Source organism: Cupressus sempervirens, chromosome 2 (genome assembly GCF_028749045.1).
Source record: "Cupressus sempervirens isolate cs-2001-9-10 chromosome 2, ASM2874904v1, whole genome shotgun sequence".
Classification (NCBI taxonomy): domain Eukaryota; kingdom Viridiplantae; phylum Streptophyta; class Pinopsida; order Cupressales; family Cupressaceae; genus Cupressus; species Cupressus sempervirens.
In genome coordinates this window covers 97165977-97193534 of record NC_143119.1, presented here as the reverse complement: position 1 = coordinate 97193534, position 27558 = coordinate 97165977, and the positions used below count along the sequence as shown (strand labels likewise).

The following is a 27558-nucleotide window of genomic DNA, read 5'->3' as shown; positions in this document are numbered from 1 at the left end:
AAGGTTCTAAGACAGATTGACATCTAATTCCCAGAGGCACACAAAGACATGTAAGAAACCTACTATGTAAGCAAGTAAGTATCATCACATGAATCACATAGGAATTACCCAGGTAGTTTCTTAGGACTCCAGGGTCCCTAGTGATCCCCATGCATCCACTAGTATCCTCTCGTATTGACAAGGCATACTACGAAATGCAAGGTCGCAACCAAGCGTTCTCTCTACTCCTATCCTAGTCTGTACTAGCACTCGAGGCATGGGCGAGAACATACAATTATTTTATTAGGTTCATTTTAATCCCCATTTAGTGTAATGTTTTCACTTATTAAAACAACTTACAATGGGTTACCCCCAGGACCACTTAAGGTCCCCGGCCCCCATTGCAAGCCACTTCCTGACACTAAAAGTAGATTACCTACCCTAGGCTCAATAAAATCACAAATAAAAAATCATATAAAAATCACCTTAGCCCTATACAAGCGATTGAAAAGCATCAAAAGATAATCCACAATATTCACATCAATTCTCCACGAGCAATTGGAAAGCACCAAAAGATAATCATAATAATCACAACAGTTCTCTACGAGTAATTGAAAGCATCCCAATAATATTGATCAAAGACTCCAAAATGTTCAAGTCAAACATGTCACAACATGACATCATCAAGAACAAGAAAATGCTTCGGTTTCATCAAGGTAACTAGAAAGTAATCCAAGTATAACTAATCAAGGACTCAAAAATGGTTAAGTCAAGTAGAACATATATTCACCTCAATTTCACACAAGATCACTGGAAAGCAATGACGAATAGTAAATACAAACATATCATAGAGCATGTGATCACATTACCATGGTTGGGTTTTAAAAAGATCGAGACCCAAACTTCATAATATCACAATCACACAACTCTTGAGCCTCTGGTAACAACCTAAACTGGTCAACATCTAATCCACCCCAAAAACCCCCAAAGCATAGACAGTAGAAAACATAACTGTTTAATAGTTTGGTTTAAATTTGAAAACATGAAATTGAGTTAAAGTAAAGTTTAAGTTTTCCAGTTTTCCTATATGTTTCTGAGCGAGTTTCACAGTTATCCCTTACCATTAACCCATTTTATTTTTAAATGATTTGCATGATTACACTAATTCGGTCAATTTCTAAAATACTCCTAGAAAAAGAATTATTTATTTATTTAAATTATTAGACTAATTTCCATAAAATCATTGGCAATTTTGTTAAAATCAAGATTAATAAATAAATCTCAATTTCCTATTAAATGACTTCCATTATTAAATTAACTAATAAAATAAAATAAAATTTAGTTAATTTAATTCTTATAAATATACGTAAATTATTTATATTTTAGTTAATTACTTAACATTAAAAAAACATTAAATAAATTTTATTAAAATAATATTAAAATTTAATAATAAGTAATATTAAAATTTAATAATAAGTAATATTTAAAACTTAATTTTAATTAAATAAAATAATATTATTATTTTTTTTTTTTTTAAATGTGTTTTAAGCCTGCGTGGCTATTAAAAGGACTGTCGACCGCAGGCCAACTATTGTCGCAGTCTGTACTACGGTCAGTGCAGCATTGAAGCTGCCCGAAGGTAAGAAGGGGGGGGGGGGGGGGTAAAACCCCTCCCCAATTCATATTTTAAAAAATAATTAATTAATTAATTAAAAACTTTTTTAAAACATACCCCCAAGTTGTAACAATATTTATACATTATTTTTTTATTTTTTTAAATACAATTTTTTAATAATTTTTATTTTATAAAATGTATAATAATATAAGTTTTAAAACAATAACCCCCTCTAATTAAGATTTATTTAAAATATTTTTTTAAAACAAAATTATGACCAAACTCTGATAGAAGAAAAACAACCAACCCGTCAAATTTAATTGCTAAAATTTTGCATTTAATCCAAAAGCCTTTCATGTTCAATTTTCGGTAAGCCAACAAATTTGCAATATAAATTTCTATTTCGTTCAAACCCTCCCTGATTTGAAACTAATTCCTTTCAGTTGTAGAACGAGGTTTCCTAAATAGTTTTTTAATCTGGACTTACAAATGAAATCGAATAGTAAAATATTCAGAACAAAGGGTGACAAGATTCATGCAACAAGATTTGAGAAAACAATTTTCTTACAAGCACGAAGTAGACAAAACATATTCAATTACATAAATAATTTAGTGGTCAAAACACAAGACCCTACTCGAGCCTGATGCTAATGCGCAACAACCTGAAAATTGTGAGAGAATTCCTTTCTATTCAAAAAATTCTCTCTCTAACTTTTCCAGAAATTCCGTTCCAAAATTCACTTCCATTTTTTTTGCTTCCCACGAATTCACATTCCCAAATTCATCTTCCTCGAAAATGAACCCTCAATTGGTGATAAGAAATTCTCTCCCCAAATCGAGGCACTAATTGTGCGTTCACCTAGGAGAGCTCCATGTTCACCAAACTCCAACTCCTATCAACTTTTACTAATCTTTCTTTTATCTTTTCTCATGCACGTTAATTGCATTATTAATTAACTTTATTAAATTTTCACTTGACTTCATTTTTAATTAATTTATTAATTTTAATCTCATGCACGCATTATGCAACTCTTATTAAATTCACTTGTTTTATCTTTTTAATTCATTTCTTATATTTTAATCTAATGCATAATTCATGTGAACTTTAAACTTTTTCATAATTTAATGTATTTTCACTTTTTAATTTATTTTCGAAACTTAATTGATAAAATATTCATTAACTTAAATAATAATATTATTTAGCATATATCTAAAAATGAACTCTAAATATATTATTATTAAATTAAATAAATATTATCACATTCTAAATTTATCCTTTTAACTTTTATCTTCAAATTAAATTCTTTTTATTTAATTAATTTTTTAATTAATTAAATATAATTAAATATTAAAATATTATAATAATTTTTCATTAAATTAAATTATTAATTTAATCTTTTAATTAGACTTAATTAATAAAAAATTTACCAAAGACTCATAAAACATCATACGAAAACCCATCAAAGAAAAACACATACAAAATCAAACTAAAGGGTTATAATCACGAATTAACGTCATCCAACACATTCAGAGAGTACACGACTCAGATACTTGTCCTAATTATCAATTAGGACAAATGGCTTAAGGGTTTAGGATTTTGACTTAAGAATTTATCTCCCCTCTCTTACCATTGAGATAATGCAATAGGGTACACTCATCCTAGCAATTCAGGAAAGTCGATACCCAGTACCTACAACTTGCATAAAATCCATGCATGTACAAACACAATATTCTAAGCTAAATAGGCAATGACAAGAAGTGGTGCATCATGTAGATCCCAACTAGCAGGTGACTACGACTCATTTCCTTAACCACATCAAAAACGTCATACATAAAGAAAACAAACACGCACACCATACACATGCAATATGGGGTAAGTATCCATAAGAATACACATAATAATCCATCTAACTAGTCATCATCAATAACTGAAAACACTATAATAATCATAATGCATACATGAATTATAGAGCACTAAGTAATCTCATCATAACAATCAATTGAACGTAAAACAATATCTAATAATCTTAAAACAATGTCACTAATCATAAGCATAAAACTAGCCTAAAAGAGTTTGGCAATGATAACAAAAATGCGAACTAGGGTAGGCACTATAGATTTGATAGAAGTGTTGTACATTGTTTGGCTGCCAACTAAATTTTGTCAGTTGTAACTCAAATCAAATCAAAAGTTATTTACCTATTCCATATTATATACCGATTCCTATAATAGTACATCATTGTAATATTAACTACTTTGTTTTGTTTATCTTTGAGTATTATATAATCCATATACATTTTGATATGTCACCATTAACACAATCATTCTTTTATATTTAAGATTCACCATTAATTTTTGGTATTAGCTAAAACCTAAACTAAAAAGTAAAATAAAAAAGAAAAGTTCGAAAAAAATAGGTAAATGTCCCTTTGGTAAGATGTGTTTTAGTTGAGGCAAGAGTCTACAACACGTAAGTAAATTGCAAACCTCTCATAAGAAGATCCAAAAAAATTATGAGTTTTAATTTAGAATTTAGTCGCTACCTTAATTCTTCACTAACGAGTTGAATATTAATGTAGGCCATATCGTGACATTAAATGAATTAAAATGAATGAATAAATAAATTGAATTCTTAGTTATAGCTTCCCGCTTGTGTTAATATTTGGAGAAACCGGGATTATAAGTGGGAACTCGGAAAGTGTAAGACACCAAAATCCGATTGCGCTTCATAGTCCGTGTGCAATCCAGAGCACTTAATTCTAGGATAGCCAAACTCTGTTTCCCATTATTACGATCACCCATATGTCTTCCAACTGCATGCTCAGTTTAGTGATCTTCAAGCTGCTATTATCGCCATCTGAAAGTCTACACTTCATCACCAACTTACATTGCACAACCTTATAAGGAAACATTTTGTTTTTAGGTAATATGGAGCCAAAGGATATTTTACGAAGTCCTTACCTGATGACCAATCTCTTATCTGCTTCAAAGGAGTCCAACTTGATGGATTAGCAGCTTTCCTGTTCTCCTGTTTATAACAATCCAATTTAACTTAATAGTCTTCATAAATTGCCCCCAAATTTCACCATCCTTCCTCTGCTTGTCGACAGATGCAATTGTTGGCAGACCATTTGTAATGGTATGGTGTAATTCATCACAGTTAAAGTATGTCAATTGAAACCATCCTTCAAAATCTCCAGCTGAAGAGATTCCCCAAAAACTTTGGAAAATATGACTTCGTCTTTGTATTGCACATCGACAACTGACACAGAATCAGCAGTAAAAGCAATGCTATCGCATATTTTTGGCAATCGCTACCCTTAGATTTATAAGCAAAGCATGAGAAGCAACCTGAATAAAAATTTCTAAATCCGCCCGAGGAGGAAGAGATCAAATCTTTAACATTTGGATTCTCTAGAGACGACCACTTAGAAAAGGACGCTTGTTCCCATATCCTTTCTTCTCTTACAACAGACCAAAGTTCCTCGGATTGAAACCATTTAAAAAATTTCCTGGCTTAAGCAAAGGAAAATAAAGAATCTCTGGAACAAAAGATGAATAACAGAAGATGAAAATGATTTCACTGTTTGTTTTGTCTTCTTAAGCAGTTTCTGTAATAGGGGCATTCAGTTACCATGCCCCAGTGTATTCCTTTTGTGATAAGTTAAGAGAGAAGGTAGGCATTTCTTTTAGACTTCAAAGTGCCTCGCTTGAATATTGTAAGAGGCCCCGAAATTTAGACATTAACAGGCATTGTCTCCTTGCATGGTAATGGAAACTTTAGGAGTTGAGAATTGTTCGGGAATGTAAATCCTGGCTGTGATACCACTGTCAGACCAGGGGTTATCAATGGAACGGGAAAAGGCACCGAACTGTTTTATTTGATTTAAACTTGACGATAAATTATAAAGCAGAGAAAAGACAGTTAAACTGCCTGGACAGAAACCTGCCAGAACAATCACAAACACTGAAAAAGAAACTAAAACCCAATCATTAGTACATTAACCGCAAACACCATGCAACCGTCCAGTAACAGAAACAAATTGGTAGCAATACATTTAGGTTAGGTATCCAATTTACGCAATGTAGCCATTGAGGTGTACGTTGGCATTTTGCAAGCTAGAAAAAGATGCAGATACAAACCTGTGACTATACCGAACCAAATTTCTGCATTGTATATGTTAGTTACAGCCAAATTTTACATTTAGACAGCGCAATTTTAATGAACTCTAAGTTAATAAATCATTCTTTGTACCCCGAATCAATAATGGATCACATTTTTTTTTTTAAATAATACAAAAAAAGGGCATCGTGGAGTAGTCCATAATATTCTTGTAGCATACCACTCTAAACGAGGATTTATCATGACCCTTACGATAAAGGCGATTACATACAAAAACAATAAGAACTTCTAAACATTGGACTTGATCTAACTTAGGATTATGCATTGTTCACATCCACTCGCTGGCTTACCTCTACTTTCAATTTCTAAAGATGGTTTCTAATTGATTTATTTTCACAAGGCATCAAATATTGGCCATTGTCATCCATCTGTTGTACATACAAAATCCAGAATATCAATGAGAGAATCACACCAACGGACATAAGTGCCAGGCCAATGTATACCCTCTTAGTATGTAGCTGCAGATGGGGACAATAGAAATGAACAATTACTGTGAACATCTCATGCACAAACTTGCAGTCAATTAGGTCTAAAAGAAATGGAGTGAAATGTTTCAGTCCATAACTAACGTTGACTACTGCCACTATTTGTGTATATAAATCCGGTGTTAATCGACCAGGTGTAACACAAACACCATTGGAAACCGTGCAAATATAATTTTTCCAGACCTGCAAAGGGCATTTACATGCATCAGAGCCTAATTATCATGTAGGAAGCAACTGCAGAATAATGCAAAAACAAAGGGAGGGTTAAGAAATATTTAAATATAAATACCTGAGATACACTCGTCAAATTTGCTACACACTGCTGCTTATCATTTATCAAATTAGACAGCTTACAAAGCTCAGGTATTTGTGGCCCAGATTGGTTGTAATAAGCAGGGCTGTTTGATGGCACATTTGCATTTGCAACATTACCTATCACTTGGTTAACAAGATTCAACAAGTCACTGGTGACTTGTTTGCTTCTATAGAATGTTTGATTTGCTATGGATTGATTTACACAAGAAAGAATGTGATCAAAATTAGTATATGAATTGGGATTGACCACCCATTCTTCCATGGCCACACAGGTATCAGCAATAGCACTGCAAAGAAAGAAAAAATCAAGGTGACTTAGTATCATGTTTTGGAAGGTATAAACAAATTCCAATAAATTTATCAAAAGAGATTCATAGGAACAAATTAGTTACTCTTGACCACGCAAACTAGCACACACTAAAAACGCATGGTAATGCTTACATAAAGATGTGAAGAATAATAAAGAGCTTAGTCAATTTGTATGGGAGATGAAAATAGAACTATGATTTTTTTTATACTTAGTAGTTTTTTAATCAATGAAAGAAGTAATAAATAATTATCTTCTAAATTTCTAAGTACTAAATTTGACAACCTAGACTGTTTAGCATCTAGCATATATCAGGATTTATCAAAACTTCTACTTAGCAAGAGGAAAGGCAAGAATGTTAGAGGTCGCATCTGCAACATAAAACAAAGGGTTTCATCTCAAAATGCATAAGTTATTTACTGAAAGAAGAAGATCTATGCATATGCGAACACATGGAGCATACCACATATCTTCGTTTATTCATGCAACCTCATAGCAGAAAAGAAACTAAACTGAAATGTCAACAAATGTCCTCCTCTACCTGAAAAATAGTTTGTGGTACAGTAGATATATCATATAATGCACAGTTTTATAAAGAGAAGCCACAAATGAGTAAACATGAGAAGAAAGCTAAGATATCCCTAGTTAAGTTCCTTCTTACAAGTTAGTCCAAGCATAATCCTCCTCTCTTTATATCACTTGCTCTTTTATGTTTTTTTATCCAGCTCATCCTGAAGATATTATTCCCACACCACACTACCTTTTTCTTCTATTTCATGTCTATTCATATGGTAATCTCATTTCCATATATTGATAAATATTACTGATAAAACTGATAGAGAATTTTGAGTAAGCACAGAGAGAGGAGATCTGAAGCTGAAAGACTGTGAAGGCTCTCAAATGTGAGGGTGAGGGGACTCGCTAGACTATGGAAGCACTCCTCTCCTAAAAGGGGAGAATATCCCATGTCGTGTAACCCTGAGGTTGCTTGGCTTCTATTCTTAGATGAAATGTATAGTATTTCTAAAAAGAAGTTAGTTGAGGGGCCTGTCTAGTTTGCTCTTAGCTCTCTAAAACTGCAAAGGTAATTGTTTTGTAGAGCCTTCAGGTTTTCTTTCTTGTCAGAGGCAGTCTCTTTTGTCGTTTACAATTTTTTTTTCAGAACTGTGACACTGATTTTGGCTTTTTCTGTTATGGGTGAGGGTCCCAATAGAGTCCCTCAGTTAACATATTGAAAAAAGAGAGCACAATTCTTTGATAAGTCAACTTCTCAATGCTTTGTTTATCATTGCACTCTTCTTTTTTCTGACAGAATAGTATGACATATGTTCTTGCTAGAATTCTCTATTCAGTGTCGCCAGCCATATCTCTACTAACAAGCAGGCTATGATTTGAAATACAAGTGACACATGATTGGGAGGCATTAAACATGAACATTTATATGGAATGCATAAATAGATAATCAATGTGTGTACACAAAGATGATGCTTGTAAAAAAAAATATCTTATATAAACATCATCACAATTTACTGGAACACAAGAAATAAGGAAAAACTTAATGGAATATCCTCATCCTGCTTATATTTTGTGGATGGTTATACATGCTAAAAAAAGGTTCAAGCCTGCAAGTTTCTGTATTAACATTTCTACGTTGCAATTGAAACATCATTTTGACTCTAACTATTATTCTATGTTGTGCATACGGTTTTCACTGTATGTCATCATTGTGTCCTTTGTCATCAATTGAACATTGAAAATTGTTCAATTGATTACAGGTGACATATGCTTGTCACAAACCCAACTGCTGACCTATTAGAGGCTGTGTGACTGTGTTAGCAAGCTGGAAACAAACAATACTCTACTTAGAGAAAAAGTTTTATCACTGATGGAGTCAATCGCTGAACTCAAGCAAGCAACAGGACTGAACAGTTCCCAAATCCAAGACTTTTCCGCTACCTTCATCTCTAAAACTGCTGGTTTGAAATCCAACTTAGAATCCGTCATTGAGCAACTGGAGGGGCTGGAAAAGATTAAAGAACAGCAAATGGAAATGGCTGCAATGCATTCCTCTCTGATTTCTGAGACTGAACAGAAGGTGAAATCATAGGCATCTCTCTATGCTAATACAACTACTACTACACCTATATCGAGCTTAGATAAGATTGTTCAGGGGAAGATTGATGATGAGCGTGTGAGATAGGCTCATGAGCTCAACTTGCATGTCTATGGTCTCCCTCCCACTTTCGATGTCTCTCTGCTTGACATTCTTTTCTCTCTGATCAACTTGATATTTCTGACATTACATTGGACAAATGCTGATTCAGCCCTAGAGATACCCTCTTCATCCGATTTCTCTCATTTTCTGATAGGCTTCGTGCTCTTAGGGCAAAAAGAAAGTTGTTCTCTCCCCCCTCTAAGATTTTTCTGGATGAAGATCTCACAAAGGCATAGGTAACAGAGCTAAAACACACTTAGGTGATTGTGGCAAAGGCTAGACGTGTAGGAAAATGGGTTGTTATCAAGAACCATAGACCAGTCATTCGTGATTCACCTCCCATTGATGGGAAGCAAGACAGGCCTCTAAGACCACATGATGGTTTTGCCAGCAGTCGAACAAGAGGAAGCCCTCCACTTGCTCTCTTCTTGTCAACGGCTGGAAAGGTAATGGCTCTTTATGGCCATTATTCGATCTTTTTCACGATGCGATGGGGTCCACTGATATTTTGGCTATCACTAAGACCCATGAGAGTCCCATGCATCCTCTTCTTGGGTATGCTGGGTACCAATGGCTATCAGTTTGTCGTGAGGAGATTCGTACTTTAGGTGGGGTTCACAATTCTAGGGGTGTTTCCTATTTGATTAGGGATGATATTTTCAGCTCTACCTCGGTGGTCCACTCCAACGCCTTTGCCAAATTCATGTGGTTCTGTATTGATCATTGGAATCACAAACAGAGGGACATCTTTATTGTTGTGTGCTATTTTCCACCAACCTCTTCCCCGTATGCCATTCATGGGTTGAGGATGGAGACCCATTTTGTGACCTTCAGGAGTGCGTCTCACAGTTTGTTGTTTTGGGGGACATCATTATTCTCGGGGATTTCAATGCACGGACTAGGAATCTCCAAAATCCTATACATGACCATGGCTTTGATTCGATCTACACTACTAAGATAGATCCGACCAGTATGGGACTTCATCATACCTCAGATGATGCTCTTGCGCCGCTTTCCTGTTACGGTTGCCACCTCCTCCAACTTTGTGAGTTCTCTAGCTTGTTCATTCTGAATGGTCTATCTTCCTTCCCTGGGTCTGAGCTCTTTACCTACTGGCCCCATGGGGGTGGCGCGAGTGTTGTGGACTATGCCCTCACTTCTTCCTCATTCATTCAATCCATTCACAGCTTCACCGTTTCAAGTCTCCCATTTGTCAACCATGCACTTCTTAGAATTGTTTTCCATGTTTCCCCCTGCCTATCGCCTTCTCCTTAGCCCCGCGCATCTCCCTGCCTATCACCTTCTCCTCTGCCCCCTTGCCTCTCATCTATCGTTACATGCTTCTTTACTCGTTTTCGCTTTACTGAGGGTGATGGTGAGCTTTTTTCCTTCTATCTTTGGAGGTTGTTGTCACCTGCTTGTTTCAGTGATTTGTGCGAGGTCTCCTCCATGTTTGACTCACTTGCTGAATCCATTTGGGAGTCCTCCATCCTTTCTATCCCCCACCGCTCTCCCATTTCTCATAGATCTAAGTGTTGAAATACTTGCCCTATGAACCAATGGTTCGACACTAATTGCGAATCGTTCCATCACTCCATTCGCTTCACTTTTGAGACCCATTCCCCTAATTTCACCCTTTTGCGCTATTCTTACCTTTGTTTTCTTCACTATAAGAAACAACCCTTCATCTCTTTTCAGTGCAGATCCCTTTGCTCCATGCTTATTTGCAATCCCTAGATCTTCTAGCACACCTTATTTTCTCAGTGTTCCCTCCACCCTTCATCCTTGACTTCCACTCCCTGACCTGCCACACAATTACGCTTTATGAAAATCCTAACCAGCCATCTCTCCATCCCACTTTGCCTCCTTACTGCCATCTGTTCACCCCTCCAGTGTTTACAAGGCCATCAAATCCATGAGATGCAGTAGAATGGTGGACGAGGAAGGCCGAACTTTTCAAGCTTGGTGCCTCGGTCCTTGGCTCCTACCTCCCTACACTCTTTAATAAAGTGGTTTGCATTGGTTTTCCTGAATTTTGGTCGAGACATGTGATTTATCCTATTTATAAGTTTGGGCCTGTCTCTAACCCTAGCAACTATAGGACCATCATGATCTGGCGTACATTTGCCACAACTCTAAACACTATGTTATCCAATGAACTTGTCAGGAGAGGTTGTAGAGCAAGAGGCCAAGCCAGTTTTTGAGCTGACTACCAGACTACGGATAACATCTTCACTCTATGGGCTATTATCGAGGAGGCTAGGCACCATTCCGAGAAAGTCTATTGTTGTTTTGTAGACTTTATGAAGGCTTTTGATTCCATTCCCAAGATGGCCCTGTTTCAGAGACTTAGTGAGATTGGGATTTTGGATATGTTATTGGCTTCTATAATGAGACTCTATGAGTCTATGGTTGGTAGATTTAGGACTCCTAAGGAGTTCTTAGTTCCGATCCAGAGCACTATCGAGGTCAAAGAGGGGTGCTCCCTCTCGCCCACTCCATTTGGTATGTATATCAACGAGCTCGAGGACTTCCTCGTGAACTCCTCGAACCCCATTGATGGGTGTTGTTTAGATTAGTTTGATCTCCATTCTCCTATTTGCAGATAATGTTATCCTACTTGTTACATCTCAAATTTTGACCTAATTTTAAATTTTCTCATTGTCGTTGGATTTAACGAGTTTTTCTTTTATAATCATGTGAAGTAGGTAGTTATTTATATCCATTGTATTAACTGTTAGTGAAGATGGTCGTTAGCCATTATTTGTTATATGATGTTTAGCAGTTGTTTGATTTTGGAATTATGGTTAAGAATTAAAGTCTTTTAAATGTTTATATGAAAATTATTATGACACTTGTTATTATGGCGGAAGTGTTTCACAGGCGATTGCAAGAGAAGATGAGGAGGGGAAGCATTGCTAAACGGGATCAATGGAATGGGATACTAACTTAGTCCAGTCAATAGGATTGATAGGTATGACCTTAAACTTCTTTGGAAAAGACCTAATGACTTGAACTTTAGGATATAGCTATAGGACCCGCATGAGCTATTAAATAAACAATTTAAGAAACATAAAATAATTTAATTAAAATATAATACGTAACTCAAAGGATTTTAAATGATTTTTCACCATATTATTATAATATATACCTATGTATGTACATATAGACATAAAAATGAAGTGACACCATAATTTTATTTTCTTATGATAAAATGATGTCACCTCACCCATATATCTATGTGTACATAGATAAATATAAACGATAATCTTTATCTTCGAATTATAATCTTCAAATCTTCTTCCAACCTTTATTCTTTCTTTTTCTTTTAAAATCGATTTAACACTTGGCGTTTTTAATTGGCATTCAAAGAGCCAAGATATTCTTATGTTACGAAAGCCAAGGAGTCACATTATTCTTTTATAAGAAATCGTGAGTGAGAGGCAGATGTATCTTTTTCAAGCACCCGACTGCCTTTCTCTCATTTTCGACTCTCTCCCTCTCATTTCCGACTTTCATTCATAAGTCGAGAACCTGCAAATATTTGTAGGAGTTGAGAATCCAACTTCGGAAGTGCGCCAAGATCACCTGCAATGCAAATAGCTTGCTGAAGAAAAACCTAGGAAGCAAAGAGCTTGAAGCAAATACGACACAAGAGAGTATTTCACAATAGGAAATTAGAATTGCTATGTGAATGGAATAAATTTACAATGAGAGAGAAGTTGCTTATAAAGACCTCAAGGAAGCTTGTAGAACAAGCTTGGAAGGTGGTAGAAGATAAGGTTGACAACTAAGCACACTTTCTACAAAAAGGTGGAACATGCTAGAAGGGAACAAACTTCCGTGTTGTCAACAACTTATCTCTACAACTATTAACTATATGCATTTACCTAAGTAAGCTTAAGTAATAGAATAAATAATTAATTATTTACTCTAACACCCCCCCTTAAGTACAACTTTGGGGAATGCCTTAAGCTCACAAAACTAAGATGAAAATGCAGAATGGGTCCTGGCAACAAGGCCATGTTAGGTACCCATGTACAATGCAAAGAAATGCAACCTCTGAAAATGGGGAAAGAGAGAAAACCACGTGAGAAAAACTGTCCCCCAAAAAGAGGTAAGAACCTAGTGAAGAACTGAAGAAGCCTCCAACTAGGGGAATGTCCCCTAAAACAGGAACAAAAGTGATCATAAAGAACATCACTAAGCATGAAGAAATTGCAAAATCTTCCATCAGAAAAAAATTCCTAATCTGAAGAACCTCCATGGAAGAAGAAGGCACGAACCGAGCGTGTCTATATGGTAGATGATCCATCTCACTGAAATGCATAAGTAGCCAGCCACTACAATCGCCTCGTATATAAGATCAACCACTAAATACATAGTTCACACTATCGAACCATCGAACCAAGAATGCATTAGAAAAACAGCATAACCCCCCCTTAATGCAGATAGGGTGAAATGACAGGCAATTGAGAAGGTGGACCAAAAATCTCCTGTAAACAGAACCAAGAACGACGAGAGAGGAAGAGGAAGAAACACTTATAAAGACACGGTCACAATGACACTGCATGGGGCTAATGTTGTGGAAGGGACACTCACTTGACAAAGGTAGAAGGCCTAAAACAACAAACAACTATCCTCCCCATTGTGCTTTATAAAAATAGTGCATGTACAACTGACTCAAAAAACAACATTCATGAACCCGAATGAAAAAGTGACACTTTATCTCAGTGCGTATACAAAAGAGCTTACAAATGATGTCTACAATGATTAGAACAAAGAAAAAGCTGACACAAAAGAAAGTACAGCCAAAAACAAAAGAAACCATGCCAAGAAAATGATCCTCGGACCTAAAACACCCAAGATATCCACCATAGAGCAAAAATGTCAAAAATATGATAGAAAGAGCATGGGCCAGAATCTAAGGAAAAAGACTACATTTCTGAAAAGGTGACAAAACCAAATTTCTAAAAATATAACATTTTCAAAAAATTGACATGGGATGCAAAAGATATGCATGCCGGAGTAAAAAAAAAAACTTCGGACTTCAACTGAAAAAAAAAGGCAACAAAACTACATCAAAACATGAAAATACCTACACCAATGTTTCAATCTCAGAACCAACTTTGCGACACTTCTTTTGAATCGGAAAAATACCTCCATATGTTCAAGTTATGGCCAAAAAACCGAAGTTAGGTCAAAATAGACCCTAGAGAGGTGCTGGTGGTGATGCAGTGTTGACGTCAGCATTCTATGGCAAAAAATTTGAAAGCTTGGCAGCTATTGCAGCAAAAAAGGGTGCCATGTGGAAAGATGCTGAGTCAACATGGTGACGTGGCAGGGGCCACGTGGAAGCCTTGCCACATGTCACACCCTAACTGGTGCTGATGGGGCAGAAACTCCTCGTTGGCAGCTGACACAGGTGCAGACGTGTACTGCCGACTGTACACCAAACAGGGGTCACGCAATCGCTGAGTTAGCACTAACTAGACAGACTGTAGACGTGCCGGATGACTGTGTAACGGGCGGCGTAGAAGCGAAAACACCCGACAGAGTGGCAAAACAAAAGTGGCGCCATTGCGGTGGGTAGAGTCAGGGTGGACCACTGGCAGCGGCAGCGCTGGAGTGGATGAAGGGAGGTGCAACCGGCTGAGGCAAGCGGCCATTGGGTGTTGCGGTGGTGGCTGCCAAGCGGCCGGCCCAAATTATTTTTTATTTTATTTTTTAAATGCTCTGCATCTGTACAACCGTATGGAAGGCCCTAAAATGAAAACATTTTGCCTCCTGGAGCCTTGTCTCCAAAATTGGAAAGTTTTATATGAATCTTGATTGTAAACAACCTTTTGGATCCAATGGCAGTGTCCGTTTGGGCCCAAAGTGCTCTGAAAAAATGCTCTTCCCCCAGATTGAAGAAAAATGCACAAACAAACTAGGGTTTGTGTCTCCGAATCGTGGTTTTAAAAAACTTTCAACGAAGCAGCAGCAGAGAGGCTCTGATACCATGTAGGAGTTGAGAATCCAACTCTGGAAGTGCACCAAGATTACCTGCAATGCAAATAGCTTGCTAAAGAGAAACCTAGGAAGCAAAAAGCTTGAAGCAAATACGACACAAGAGAGTATTTCACAATAGGAAATTAGAATTTCTATGTGAATGGAATGAATTTACAATGAGAGAGAGGTCATTTATAAAGACCTCAAGGAAGCTTGTAGAACAAGCTTGAAAGGTGGTAGAAGATAAGGTTGACAACTAAGCACACTTTCCACAAAAAGGTGGAACATGCTAGAAGGGAACAAACTCCCGTGTTGTCAACAACTTATCTCTACAACTATTAAATACATGCATTTACCTAAGTAAGCTTAAATAATAGAATAAATAATTAATAAATAATTAATTAATTATTTACTCTAACAATATCATTTGAAAAATCACTGCTGCCCATAGCATTCCAAGTTTTATTTTACAATCTTGATTGCAAAAAATGTGATACATTTATGCATTGGATATTGCCACCCAAAGAACGTTTGTGGGAGGCTGAATCATAGCGGCTAGCTAGGCTCCTACTTCCTTTCTTTTCCATAATAGTCTCAGGTTATGTAATCAAACATTTTTCAAGTTTTGCTGAATATTTTTCATGTCAATTGCTACTGTTTTTCCAACTTCCATAAAAGCTAGCCTGTAGATATAATCATCATAGATAATATCGGATATAACCTCTTGAGAAAAGAGAAATTTAAATACAATAAATCTTGATCTAAATATATCATATGGAAATCAAAATTCAATAATGTTTTTGCTGGTCTAAAAGAGTATATTTTTCCAAGTCAGTCTGTGATAAGATATATTATTCAAGGAATCCTTTTAGAATTAATGAATAGAGAAAATTGCTCAGAATTTCCAAAATAGCAGGGACTCATCGACTGAATAGCCATGTAAAGGTAAAGAGGTGAGATGAAACCTGCAAGCACACAGAAGTGAAATCAAATATGATTAAATAAATTAAAGTCTTACTTAATAGCTCATGCTCATCTTTATTAATGTTTTCCTATTGTCAAGTCTAGCGGTGATGATCGGGTCATTGAACCCATCAGAAAACCTTGGCCAAGGTAGTGTAAAGACATGTTTTCCATCTATTGATCACTTGATGTCAGTGGTGCCAGTTATGCAGACATGTCCGTCCATAACTGTGTGGACATTCTAAACACCAGAATGCTCAGGTGGCTGGACTAAGAATATCCCAAGCCCAATCTTGGGGTAGGGAGGGCCTTTCTAATTCAATAGATTGTGTGGGGATAAGTATGGTCCGAGGTTGGAAGTTAAGCCTAATGATACAGAGATAAATTTAATGGAAGCAATATCAAAAAGGAACCAACACCAGCAAGAAATATATATTAAAATTTCTTCTTTATTAATTCTTCAAATGAACAGTAAATACATTTTCTCTCCTACAGATTTCTTCTCCCTGTAACTTCGTATCCAAAAACTTTGTTCTCCAAACCTTGACCTAAACCTAAACCTAAAAACTCTATTTATACTTTCTACGATAGTCTATGGAACATTCTAGATTATTACAATATAGAAAATTCTAGATTAACATAGAATAGGCAAGAATGACCCCACAAGGGTCTGAACAAATTCCAAGAAAAGATCTTATCCTAATGACAAAATCGGAATAAATTTCTCAAGTCGGCTCGTGCATAAAACTTGACCTAAATACTTTATGTGGGTGCTCCTGCAGCATACTCCCCAGGAAATTTTATCTCAAGCCCACTTGAGATGAGCTCTTGTAGAGTGGTACCCTGCTTCTTGATATCTTGTTCGGTCATCCACTCAGCATCTACATCCGAATAACTTTTGAGTTTTACCAAATACTGTTTGGACTCCTTTCTTCTTCTCTGCTTTAGGACTTCGGTGTCAAGTATCCTTTCTAGTTGTGGTGTCTGCTTAAATGGTAGACGTTGAATGTCTTATGAATCAGCAATCTGTCCTATATCAATTTCTTCAGTGGGTGCTTTGAATGGTGTGAGGTCTGCTATGTTGAAGATGGGAGAAATGTCAATCTCAGGGGGCAATTGAATCTTGTAATCATTTGGTCCAAACTTCTTTAATATTTGACAAGGACCTAGTTTTCTCAACATAAGTTTGGTAGATTTACCTTTTGGTAGCCTCTCCTTCTTGAGATTTTCCCATACTAAATCTCCCACTTCAAATTCTAAGTGTCTCTATTTCTGATCTGCATGCTTCTTATACTTGTTAGAGGTTTGTTGGAGTTGTGCTTTGACTTCATCATGGATATCTTTTATGGCAGTAGAAAATTCTTCTCCTTGGGCACTAACTTGTTGCTATGAACTCATATCTCTTAACTCAAAAATCCCTCTAGGATGAATTCCATATACCACTTGAAATGGTGACTTTCCTGTACTTCTATTGATGGAGTCATTATATGCAAATTCAGCTTGGGGTAAGATTACATCCCATTTTCTTGCATGTTGTCTTGTGAGTGTTCTTAACAAATTGCCCAATGTTCTATTAACTACCTCTGTTTGGCCATCAGTTTGAGGGTGGTAGGATGATGAGAATGATAAATTGGTTTCAAGTTTTCTCCATAAAGTTCTCCAAAAGTGTCCTACAAACTTCACATCCCTGTCTGAAACTATGTTGAGAGGTAGCCCGTGAATCCTTATGACTTCCTTGAAAAAGAGATCTGCTATATGAGAAGCATCATTGGTCGACTTACATGGTAAGAAGTGAGCCATTTTGCTGAACTTATCTACTACAACAAATACACTATCATGCCCCTTTTCTGTTCGTGGCAACCCCATTAAAAAATCCATCGTTATGCTTTCCCAAGGTCTAGATGGTATTGGCAAAGGTTGATAAAGCCCTGCATTTGTAATCCTTCCTTTGGCCCTTTGACAAATCATACATGTTTCCACAAAGTTTCTAACATCAGTCTGAAGTTTAGGCCAGTAGTAGTACCTTCTAACCAATTCTAAGGTTTTACCCAAACCAAAATGTCCACCCATTGTTCCACTATGCTTCTCTTTGATAATGTTTGTTCTCATAGAGCACCTGGGTACACATAGTTGTCCTCCTTTGAAAAGAAGTCTGTCTTGTATCAAAAAATCAGGAAAATCAGCATGGTATCTTTCACCAAACTCCATACATGCCTTGTAGATGTCGCTAAAATTTGGATTTGCTACATACATGTCCTTGAGTGCTTCAATTCCCACACTTTCTAGCTATATCTGGGAGACAGCTAGATTCTGTCTACTAAGAGCATCAACAACCTTGTTTGATATGCCCTTCTTATGCTTGATGGTGAAGGTATATGCCTGTAAATACTCCATCCATTTCATGTGCCTATGACTTAATTTGTCTTGGCTATTCAGAAAACTAAGTGCTTGGTTATCAGTATACACAACAAACTCCTTTGGTAACAAGTAGTGTCTCCACCTTTTGAGAGCTTGAACCAATGCATACATTTCTAGGTCATATGAAGAGTATTTCTGCTTAGCTTCATTGAGTTTTTCACTTGAGAAAGCCACTGGTTTTCCTTCTTGACTAAGAACTGCTCCTATAGCAACCTTGCTAGCATCACATTCTACTTGAAAAACTTTGTTAAAATCAGGTAAAGAAAGAATTGGCTGCTCACTAACCTTTTTCTTAAGCAATTCAAAAGCTTCATTTGCTGATTGACTCCATGCAAACTTACACTCCCTTCCTCCTTTAATAGTTTCTAACATAGGAGCACATATATGACTGAAATTTCTTATGAATTTCCTATAAAATGTAGCAAGACTATGAAAGCTTCTAACATCTCCAACTTCTTGGGGGTGGCCAGGATAGTATAGCACTTACCTTTTCTTTATCCATCTTCAAGCTACCTTGGGAGATCACAAAACCTAGATATGTCAGCTCCTCTTGCATAAACAAACACTTTTCCAAATTTATTACTAATTTCTCCCCATGAAGTCTTCTCAAAACCATGTCAATGTGCTCTAGGTGTTCTTCCTTTGTCTTGCTGAAAATTAATATGTCATCTAAATATACTATGACGAACTTGCCATTGAAGTCTTTGAGTATTTCATTCATAAGTCTCATGAAGGTACTAGGAGCATTAGAGATTCCAAATGGCATTACCTTCCACTCATATAATCCATCATTGGTTTTGAATGCTGTCTTCCACTCATCTCCAACTCTTATCCTTATTTGATGGTACCCACTTTTTAAGTCAATCTTGGAGAAATACTTTGCACCTCTCGAACAATCAAGCAAATCTTCAATTCTTGGCATTGGAAACCTATATCTGATTGTAATCTTATTAATGACTCTAGAATCAATGCACAACCTCTAGGTTCCTTCCTTCTTGGGTGCCAAAACAACAGGTACAGCACATGGGCTTAAGCTTTTTGTAATCAAGCCAAAATTGAGTAACTCCTTTACTTGTCTAGCAATCTCTTCATTTTGTTGTGTTGTCATCTTGTATGCAGCCTTATTGGGTAAAGTAGCTCTAAGAATGAAATCAATACAATGACTAATGTCTCATATAGGTGGTAAAGACTTTGGCATACCTTCCGAAATCAAACCTTCATATTTATCCAAAAGTTCTTTCACTTCATTAGGAATTGCCTTCTTTGTTTCAGCCTTCTTTCTGTCATTTCCAAAGGGTTCTTGTGGTTGTGGGTTAGGCATCAAAAGAAAACAAGGCTTAGGTTCATCCTTCATGTCCCGTAAGAATTCATTTTTATCAATCATCATAATTTTGGCTTCCCTCTCTTTATTTTCTTCCACTTCCTCATGGTCAGCAAACGGAATCAATCTAATCACCTTTCCATCCTTCTTGATGGTGTATATATTGAGTTTTCCATCATGTTGTGCCTGCAAATCATACTGCCAGGGCCTACCAAATAATAGGTGGCATGCATCCATGTCAACTACATCACACAAAATTTTGTCCTTATACTTTCCAATCTGAAAATCAACCCATGCTTGCTCATTTATGAGAGTTTGTTGACCCTTTGTTAGCCATGAAACCTTATAAGGAAAAGGATGAGTTATTCTCCTAAGTTTTAACTTCTCAACCATCTCAAGAGAAACTAAATTCTCAGTAGATCCTGAATCAGTAATGACTTTACATACCTTACCTCCAGCTTTGCAAGTAGTCCTAAAGATAGTTTTCCTTTGTGGTGGTTCCATGGTAGTAGGCACTTTCAAAAGTGTTTTTCTCATCATTAAACTTTCTCCTCTTTCAGGTACACTATCTAAGTTAGCCATCTCCTTCTCTTGGTATTCATCATCTTGTAACAAATGTGTTCTTCTTTCACCTTGTGAACTTGAACTGGCTCTATCTGGACACCTAGATGCATAATGTCCCTCTTTATTGCAATTGAAACAAACAATCGGACTCGCCCTTCTGCCACCAAATCCACCTCTTGAATTGCCTCTTCTACCTCTAAGTTACCTCTGAAATTTCCTTCACTTTGACTGGTTTCTTGCTTTATCTCCTTATGATCTTCTTGATTTTGTCCTCTTCCTTGAAAATTTTCTCTTCCCCTTTGATTTCTTCCTCTTCCTCTGCTATTTTGTTCTTGCCTTCTTTTCAATTTGGCTTCCACCTTCAATGCTAGTTGATAACATTTTTGTATTGTATCTGGACATAATAAATTAAGTTCTTCTTGAATGTTCAACCTCAATCCATTGAGATATCTAGCAACTTTTACACTTTCACATTCACTCTGCTTTGCCCTCAAGCTTAGTTTTTGGAATTCTTCAATATAGGTAGTGACATCTAGCTCCTTTTGTCTTAAACTTTGTCTCTGTCAATGAAGTTGGATTTCATAATCCTCAGGTAAGTATGTGTCTCTCACCTTGGCACACATCCTTTCCCATGAAGTTATCATGTTCTTACCTTCTTTGACCCTTTCCCCTTGAATGAAATTCCACCAAGTGAGGGCTAGTCCCTTCAACTTTGACTTGGCAATTTTTACCTTATCCTTCTCTGCTATATTTTCACATTCAAAATGGTTGTTCAAGGCTTCTATCCAATCCACAATAGCATCAGCATCCATCTTTCCTGAGAAGATGGGTAGGTCACTTTTGGCATCCTTCTTACCAACTCTTTCAAGGGCTTCTATAAAGTATCTCTGGTCTATAGGTAAGTTAACCACCTCTTGCTCAGGGGTATCCTCTTCTTCCCCTTCTTCCTCTTGCTCCGAGGAAACCTTTGCTTTCTTTTCCATCCGACCCTTCATCTTCTCAAATTCATCTAATAACCACTTATTGATTTTCTCCTGTTCTTGCATCTTCTTTGCCAGTTCAGCATTAGTGACCATGTTTGATGTTTCAGTTTCTAACTCTGATCAAGACATAAAATCTAATTGCCTCAGGAGCTTTCGCCAAGCTCTGATGTCAAAAATGATGCAGAGATAAATTTAACGGAAGCAATATCAAAAAAGAACTAGCACCAGCAAGAAATATATATTAAAATTTCTTCTTAATTAATTCTTCAAATGAACAGTAAATACATTTGCTCTCCTACAGATTTCTTCTCCTTGTAACTTCGTATCCAAAAACTTTGTTCTCCAAAACTTGACCTAAACCTAAACCTAAACCTAAAAACTCTATTTATACTTTCTACGATAGTCTATGGAACATTCTAGATTATTACAATATAGAAAATTCTAGATTAATATAGAATAGGCAAGAATGACCCCACAAGGGTCTAAACAAATTCCAAGAAAAGATCTTATCCTAATGACAAAATCAGAATAAATTTCTCAAGTCATCTCGTGCATAAAACTTGACCTAAATACTTTATGTGGGTGCTCCTGCACCATCTAAGTTAATGCTTCTCCTCTTACCAAAAGACCCACCAGATACTTCTCGTATGTTCTTCTTTCTTTTTCATGTTATGCATTTACTTTATTTATATGCATAAGAGGATAGCTAATTGTTATTATAGTTATTGTTAAATACAATTATTTTCAGTTAATCATTAATCTAGTTATTTCAGTTGATCATGGATACAATTATTTTCAATTAATCGTTAATCTAGTTATTTTAGTTGATCATGGATATAGTTATTTTTAGTTAATCATTAATTTAGGTTCTTCAGTTGATCATTGATATGGTTATCTCAGTTGAACATGGTTATTTCAGTTAATCGTTGATAGTTAAAACAGTTAAAGTCATATAAAAAGGAATTTAGTTATCTATTCAATGAATGTTGGAAAAAATCTCTTTATAAACTGTCTTTGTTTTTGTTATGAAAAAACGTTTGTTACACTACTGGCCTCTTCCCCTGACAGTTTACAGCCTCTTCCCCTGAAGTAAAATAATTATTCTTGCTGACAAAATTATCGACCTTAGTTACTTGGTATGAAGTGTACAAAGAAATGCATATTTCAAAACTGTGTGGCATGTTGAATAAAGGATTAGAAAGCAGTTAAGTGTGGGAATAGTAGGAAAGATTGGGACTAATTGAGGTGCAGATACCTATAGAGGTTCTTACCCGTCATAGCATTCTTGAAGCTTGTAGATTCCTTGAACTAGGGATGGTGGTGTCTACCGTGGGTAAGCCAAAATGAGGCAGTTTCTGTATAATATACTTGGCCACTATATAGAAACAAAGACTTCCACATTAGTTGAGACCTTGTTTTCATGGAGGAATCTGGAATTAGTAAAGAATATAATTGTGAGGAAAACCAAGTAAAGATGTAATTGTGAGGATAATTTTGTACCTATGTTAACTTCAACTCCAGTTGATTGCAATCGCATAAACCAGCAAAACTTTAAAGATACAGAGTAGTTTCATGGTTGTTGGCAGAATTGGTGTGCAGTCAGGGTCTGTTCACATCCTGCCAGACACTAGCTTTTCTATTCAATAATGGTCAAGCAACCTTATAGTTGTTGGTACTTGATATAAATCATCTTAATACTTGTCTAAAGTTTTGCAGCATCTTTATATGTTATGTTTATGCCCTAATATGGATGGTGAACTGTTCAAGGTGGCTCTCTAGATCTAATATCATATTCATATGGTTGGGTGGTATTTGTCTGATAAACTATTGATTTTGTTTCAATAGAAATTGTCTTCAGTGAAACTAAATTGCAATAGCATTTTGTATTCTTTTCTATTTTCTTAGAGCTTAAGGTACTATGTATTCATAGTTATACAGAGTTAATATTTCCCTCAGTTGTATGATATGAATCCTCCTCTACCATCAAATCAAAGAACCTCCCAAACTAGAAAACACAATCCAGTTTTCAACTGTACAATTTTAACAAATGTAAGCATCCATACATGAGCTTGCATTCAACAAAATGGCTACCTACTTGTTAAGTACAATGAATGCCCCACAAAGAATGAATGTGACTGCAACAAGTAGCCATCCAATAATAATCAATCTGCCAGAACAGAAAAATTTGTTTGAACTTGTCAAATTATGAAGGTTAAAAATAGAGGAAAATATGAAATTTTACAATAACCAAATTGAATTTTCAAAGGGGCAACAATAAAACTTGAAAAAGGAATTGTACTTACACACAAATAATGTTCCTGAAACCAAGAGCAGCCAAAGCTGTTAGTCATAATCATCACAGACATCAATTCAAACATCAAACTTTTGAACATTATAAGTGGGAAAAAAGGACGAAAATCAGAGAAATTATTTCAGCTTCATCTGTACATATTTTTGATAGATAAAGAAGGGCACATACGTAGACCAATAATGACCAGGAGTAGCATTGCACCAGCTACTACAGCCAAGGCATCTTGGCTGCCAAAATAAAGATTGAAGTTGTCTTAGCCTCGAGAAATATCATATTAGTAGAAACTTCTATCAGATGGCTTTTAATAATATGACTGAAATTTCAAATAAAAATGTATATCTTACAGAGCATTGAGGGGTTTCTTTATTTTCTCAGCATCGTCTGTAATTTTTTCCTCAAACTCAGCTGTTACCATTGACAATTTTTCATTCAACTCAACAATCTGCTGTTGCTCATCTTCCGGGATAAATTTCTGAGATACATTCATAATCTTTGCATCTTCTAGGTACCCTTTGACGTTCCTAAGCTTCTCAACTGTAAAATCTGACTGTTTAACTACAAAATCAATGGAATTGGATATCTCGTGATGAAATTTATCCTGCCCCAAGGAAAGCAATATGCATCCCACTCTGCAAAGAGACAATTAAATCCAGATCACTAGCGGTTCCTTTAAAGCACACTAGAGAATTCAGATAGAAACAAATATAATATCAAATAAGTCATAATAAAGGTTGCAGTTTACAAGGTAAGTACAAAGTATATAAGCTTGAGAGCAAATTGTGAACAAACAACCAAGTTTACACCATGTCATAGTTTGTACACGTTGAATGTTTATACAAATCAGATGTGATCTGTGATCATCCACGGCAATGAATAGGACACGTCTCAGAACAAAAAACAGATATTTAAATATGCTAAATGATTCTAAATTTTTAGTTTGAGATATTAACAGTTTGAAATCTTAAGGTGTACAGATATATCAGTTAACGTACCATGTAGAGTCAACTTAGGAATATAAGCATACATTTTGTAAATTTAAAGACTAAAACTAATGGATGATATAAGAGACGGAGAGAAGATTACACTGCAGCACATGTGAAAAGAATTATCAGTGGAAGTGAAACCCCATTTAAGATCAGTAAGTATTGTTGTTTGCCTTTAATTAATTGACTGCAGAAGTAATGCACAAGAAAGGCCAAGCCAAATGCAATAAACCACAGTACAGAAAGAACGAGCCCAGGAACACCAGTAAAACCAACGGACTGCAAGAGCAAAAAAGATAAAATCAGTTCCCTGTATAAATATTAAGAATGATTAAAAGATGATAACTATCAGTCACAGAAATCATTATAGCTAGAGTCAAGAAATCCAATTCTTGAATTGTATTACCTTTCCCTGAAGCCATTTACTATCAAAACTATGAAGAAATGAAGAAATCAATCATATAAAACATTACTGCACAACTATTAGTCCATGAAATTTCAAAACCAAGTAGGTTTGGTTTGGTACATTGCCAGCAGCAGCAGCAGCACTCAAAATATTCCAGTTCTATGGTTATCCAATTGCCAAGAGGAAGACTAAACCTTGAATATTGGTTTGGGCAGTGGAGTGTAGCATTTTGAGAGTATGATGATTTTAAACCCTCTTCCATTTAACGTGTTTCTCACATTGGGGATCTGAAGGCCATCAGTATTCCATGTCTCTTTTTTCTTTTTCTTTTGATTCGTTAGAAAAAACAGTCACTAATGGATTCATTTTAGTGCACTGACACTATTTGAGATACTTTTCACATTCGGATGAGGTTATGCAAAGGACTTACAGCCCAGTAATGTTTGTTGGTGATGTTCCATCCATCTTTATACAGCCTGAATTTGTACAAAATATCAGGCCTCCTAGTTCGATGCTCAGCCAAAATCATAGAAATATTGGAACCCATGCTACTACCATCATCAGATGCAGGGGCAGTGGACAACACGGGCAGGATTTGTTTGGGTCCAAGTGCATTTGAAGCCAAATTGGTCACATCTTGTTTTCCTACAAAATAGATTTGCAATTAGATGCTAAATTGATCTACTAATTGTGTAAGAAACAGCAAACACATGTTTTTCCCACCGAGAACAGAGGACACATATAAAGATGTAAAGAAATTACAAGATTCAATACCTAGCTTTAATTAGAATCTTTGTTCGTAACAGAGTGCATTCTCACATCAGAGTGAGAGTGGCAGAAATTTTCATTCTCACATAAAGAACAAGGGTAATTTGAATTCGTTAAAAATAAAAGTAGGAAGTGGCTATTATCGAAATTTAAATATTGAAGCCTTAATAAGGAACGCAAATAATTTATTCAATGTCTTAAAACCCAACAAACGTGTAAGTGATATAGCTGATTTGTTGAGATTTCATTCATCAAATTTATCGTTTATCTCAGCACACCCAAACAAAGTGTAATACTACCAAGGAAAATGGTGGTCCATTCCTGGGGACTAATATGATTCCACTATATTTTGCACACACTAGCAAGTGATTCAGAAAATTGATGCAAACGCTGGCTCGAACTTAAGACCTTCCAAGTGCATTTCAAGGTGTTACCATAAAGTTATTTGTTCGAGGTAATGCTGTGTGAATTAACACTCCAACAAGGAGATAAATAATTTTGAAGCACAATTAGAACATATCTTTTCTCAAACTTGTACAATTTACAGAAATTCAATCTTTCCAGAAAGTCTTCAAAAACAAAAACGTTAAGCAGTCGTGGGTAAAGCAGGATACGTAGTTACCATTTATAATGCTCTCCTTTGAGCGAGAGGAAACCCCGTCCGGTAAACACAATAGTAACATATATAAAGCTAACACAAACGTCGACGAAAACTTAAGACCTCTGGTCGACATTTGCCACCTTTCGTGGAAACCGAAAGGAATTTTCTGACAAATTTCCATCTTGAACACCACTTTAATTCTCTAATAATCTCCTGACAAATTTTACATACACTTCCAAAATCTGCATATAACTAAATCGAAATGATAACAGAAACAGTAAAGGAGGTATTTTAACAGAAAACCTGCGGAAGCCCGCATTTTGAAGGACAGAGAAAATATTGAAGATTGATCTGTTGCAGAATGAAAATGAGAAGTAAAAGCAGCATAGTGATGATGTTTGGGTTGTGATCACTCCCATTTTATGCACGCTGATAATGCAGTTTGAGTGCAAAATAATCTATCGAGACACCTGATCCCAGTTTTTAACTTTTTATTTTAGTCTGAAAATGCCTGCCGCCCATCACGATGAAGTGTAATTCGTCACCGTTTTTATTTAAAAAGGGGGAGAAGGGATACTGTTGTTTCGATCCACTTTTTTTATTTTTATGTTTCCGAGTGTAAATGGGGATAGAGAGCTTGGGAGAAACGGTCACTTGGTTATAAAATATGTAATTTTGTTCAAATTTTGGAAATAGATTAGATTTATTTCTGAGTTTTTTATTTATTTTATTTTTTAATATATATATATATATAATATTTATTATTTTATATTATTTTTTAATTTAATTTTATTGCATATACAAATTCTAGTGTTTCTTAATTAAGATTATTTTTATGGTCTTTAATTTAATTTAACTTTTAAAGAAATTGAATTCAAAAGCCTGTCTACTATATCTATTTATTTTCCCACACTAAATTGATAAGAGACATGTTTTGTATAATTTAATGTTATATGGTAGCATTCAAATGCAGTCTTCAACATGTTTATTATGCATCTAGAATTAAAAAATTCTTTCTCATTCTAAAACATTAAAAGACTAATCCATTCTCATTCTAGAACATCAAAAGACCAATCCATAACAAAACATTTAAGTTTGGTACATGAAAAGGAGTAAATATTTTATAGTTTTTTTCTATCATTCTTCA

At 35.7% G+C, this 27558-nt stretch overlaps 1 protein-coding gene and 1 pseudogene across 1 annotated transcript; both read right to left on the bottom strand.

Annotated features, from left to right (window-relative positions):
• Positions 1 to 4249: 4249 nt before the first annotated feature.
• Positions 4250 to 5687, bottom strand: LOC149571207 (F-box protein At2g27310-like; annotated as a pseudogene).
• A 160-nt stretch (positions 5688 to 5847) lies between these two features.
• Positions 5848 to 26804, bottom strand: LOC149571206 (uncharacterized). The gene is made up of 9 exons (XM_089808622.1): positions 26433 to 26804; positions 25473 to 25687; positions 24737 to 24915; positions 23998 to 24282; positions 23822 to 23880; positions 23646 to 23682; positions 23438 to 23509; positions 6552 to 6864; positions 5848 to 6445 (listed from the first exon to the last, which is right to left on the bottom strand). Exons 1-9 carry the CDS (start codon positions 26590 to 26592, stop codon positions 6083 to 6085), a joined length of 1683 nt encoding a protein of 560 aa, XP_089664748.1. The 5' UTR covers positions 26593 to 26804; the 3' UTR covers positions 5848 to 6082.
• Between the last annotated feature and the right edge of the window lie 754 nt (positions 26805 to 27558).

Excerpts from the sequence above, each read along its gene's own strand:
- LOC149571206 (XM_089808622.1), bottom strand. The coding sequence starts at position 26,592 with ATGGAAATTTGTCAGAAAATTCCTTTCGGTTTCCACGAAAGGTGGCAA. Across the intron at positions 24,916-25,472 it reads CCAACAAACATTACTGGGCT|TCCGTTGGTTTTACTGGTGT; the intron begins GTAAGTCCTTTG and ends TTGCTCTTGCAG. Across the intron at positions 23,683-23,821 it reads CCTGGTCATTATTGGTCTAC|CTTTGGCTGCTCTTGGTTTC; the intron begins GTATGTGCCCTT and ends TATGACTAACAG.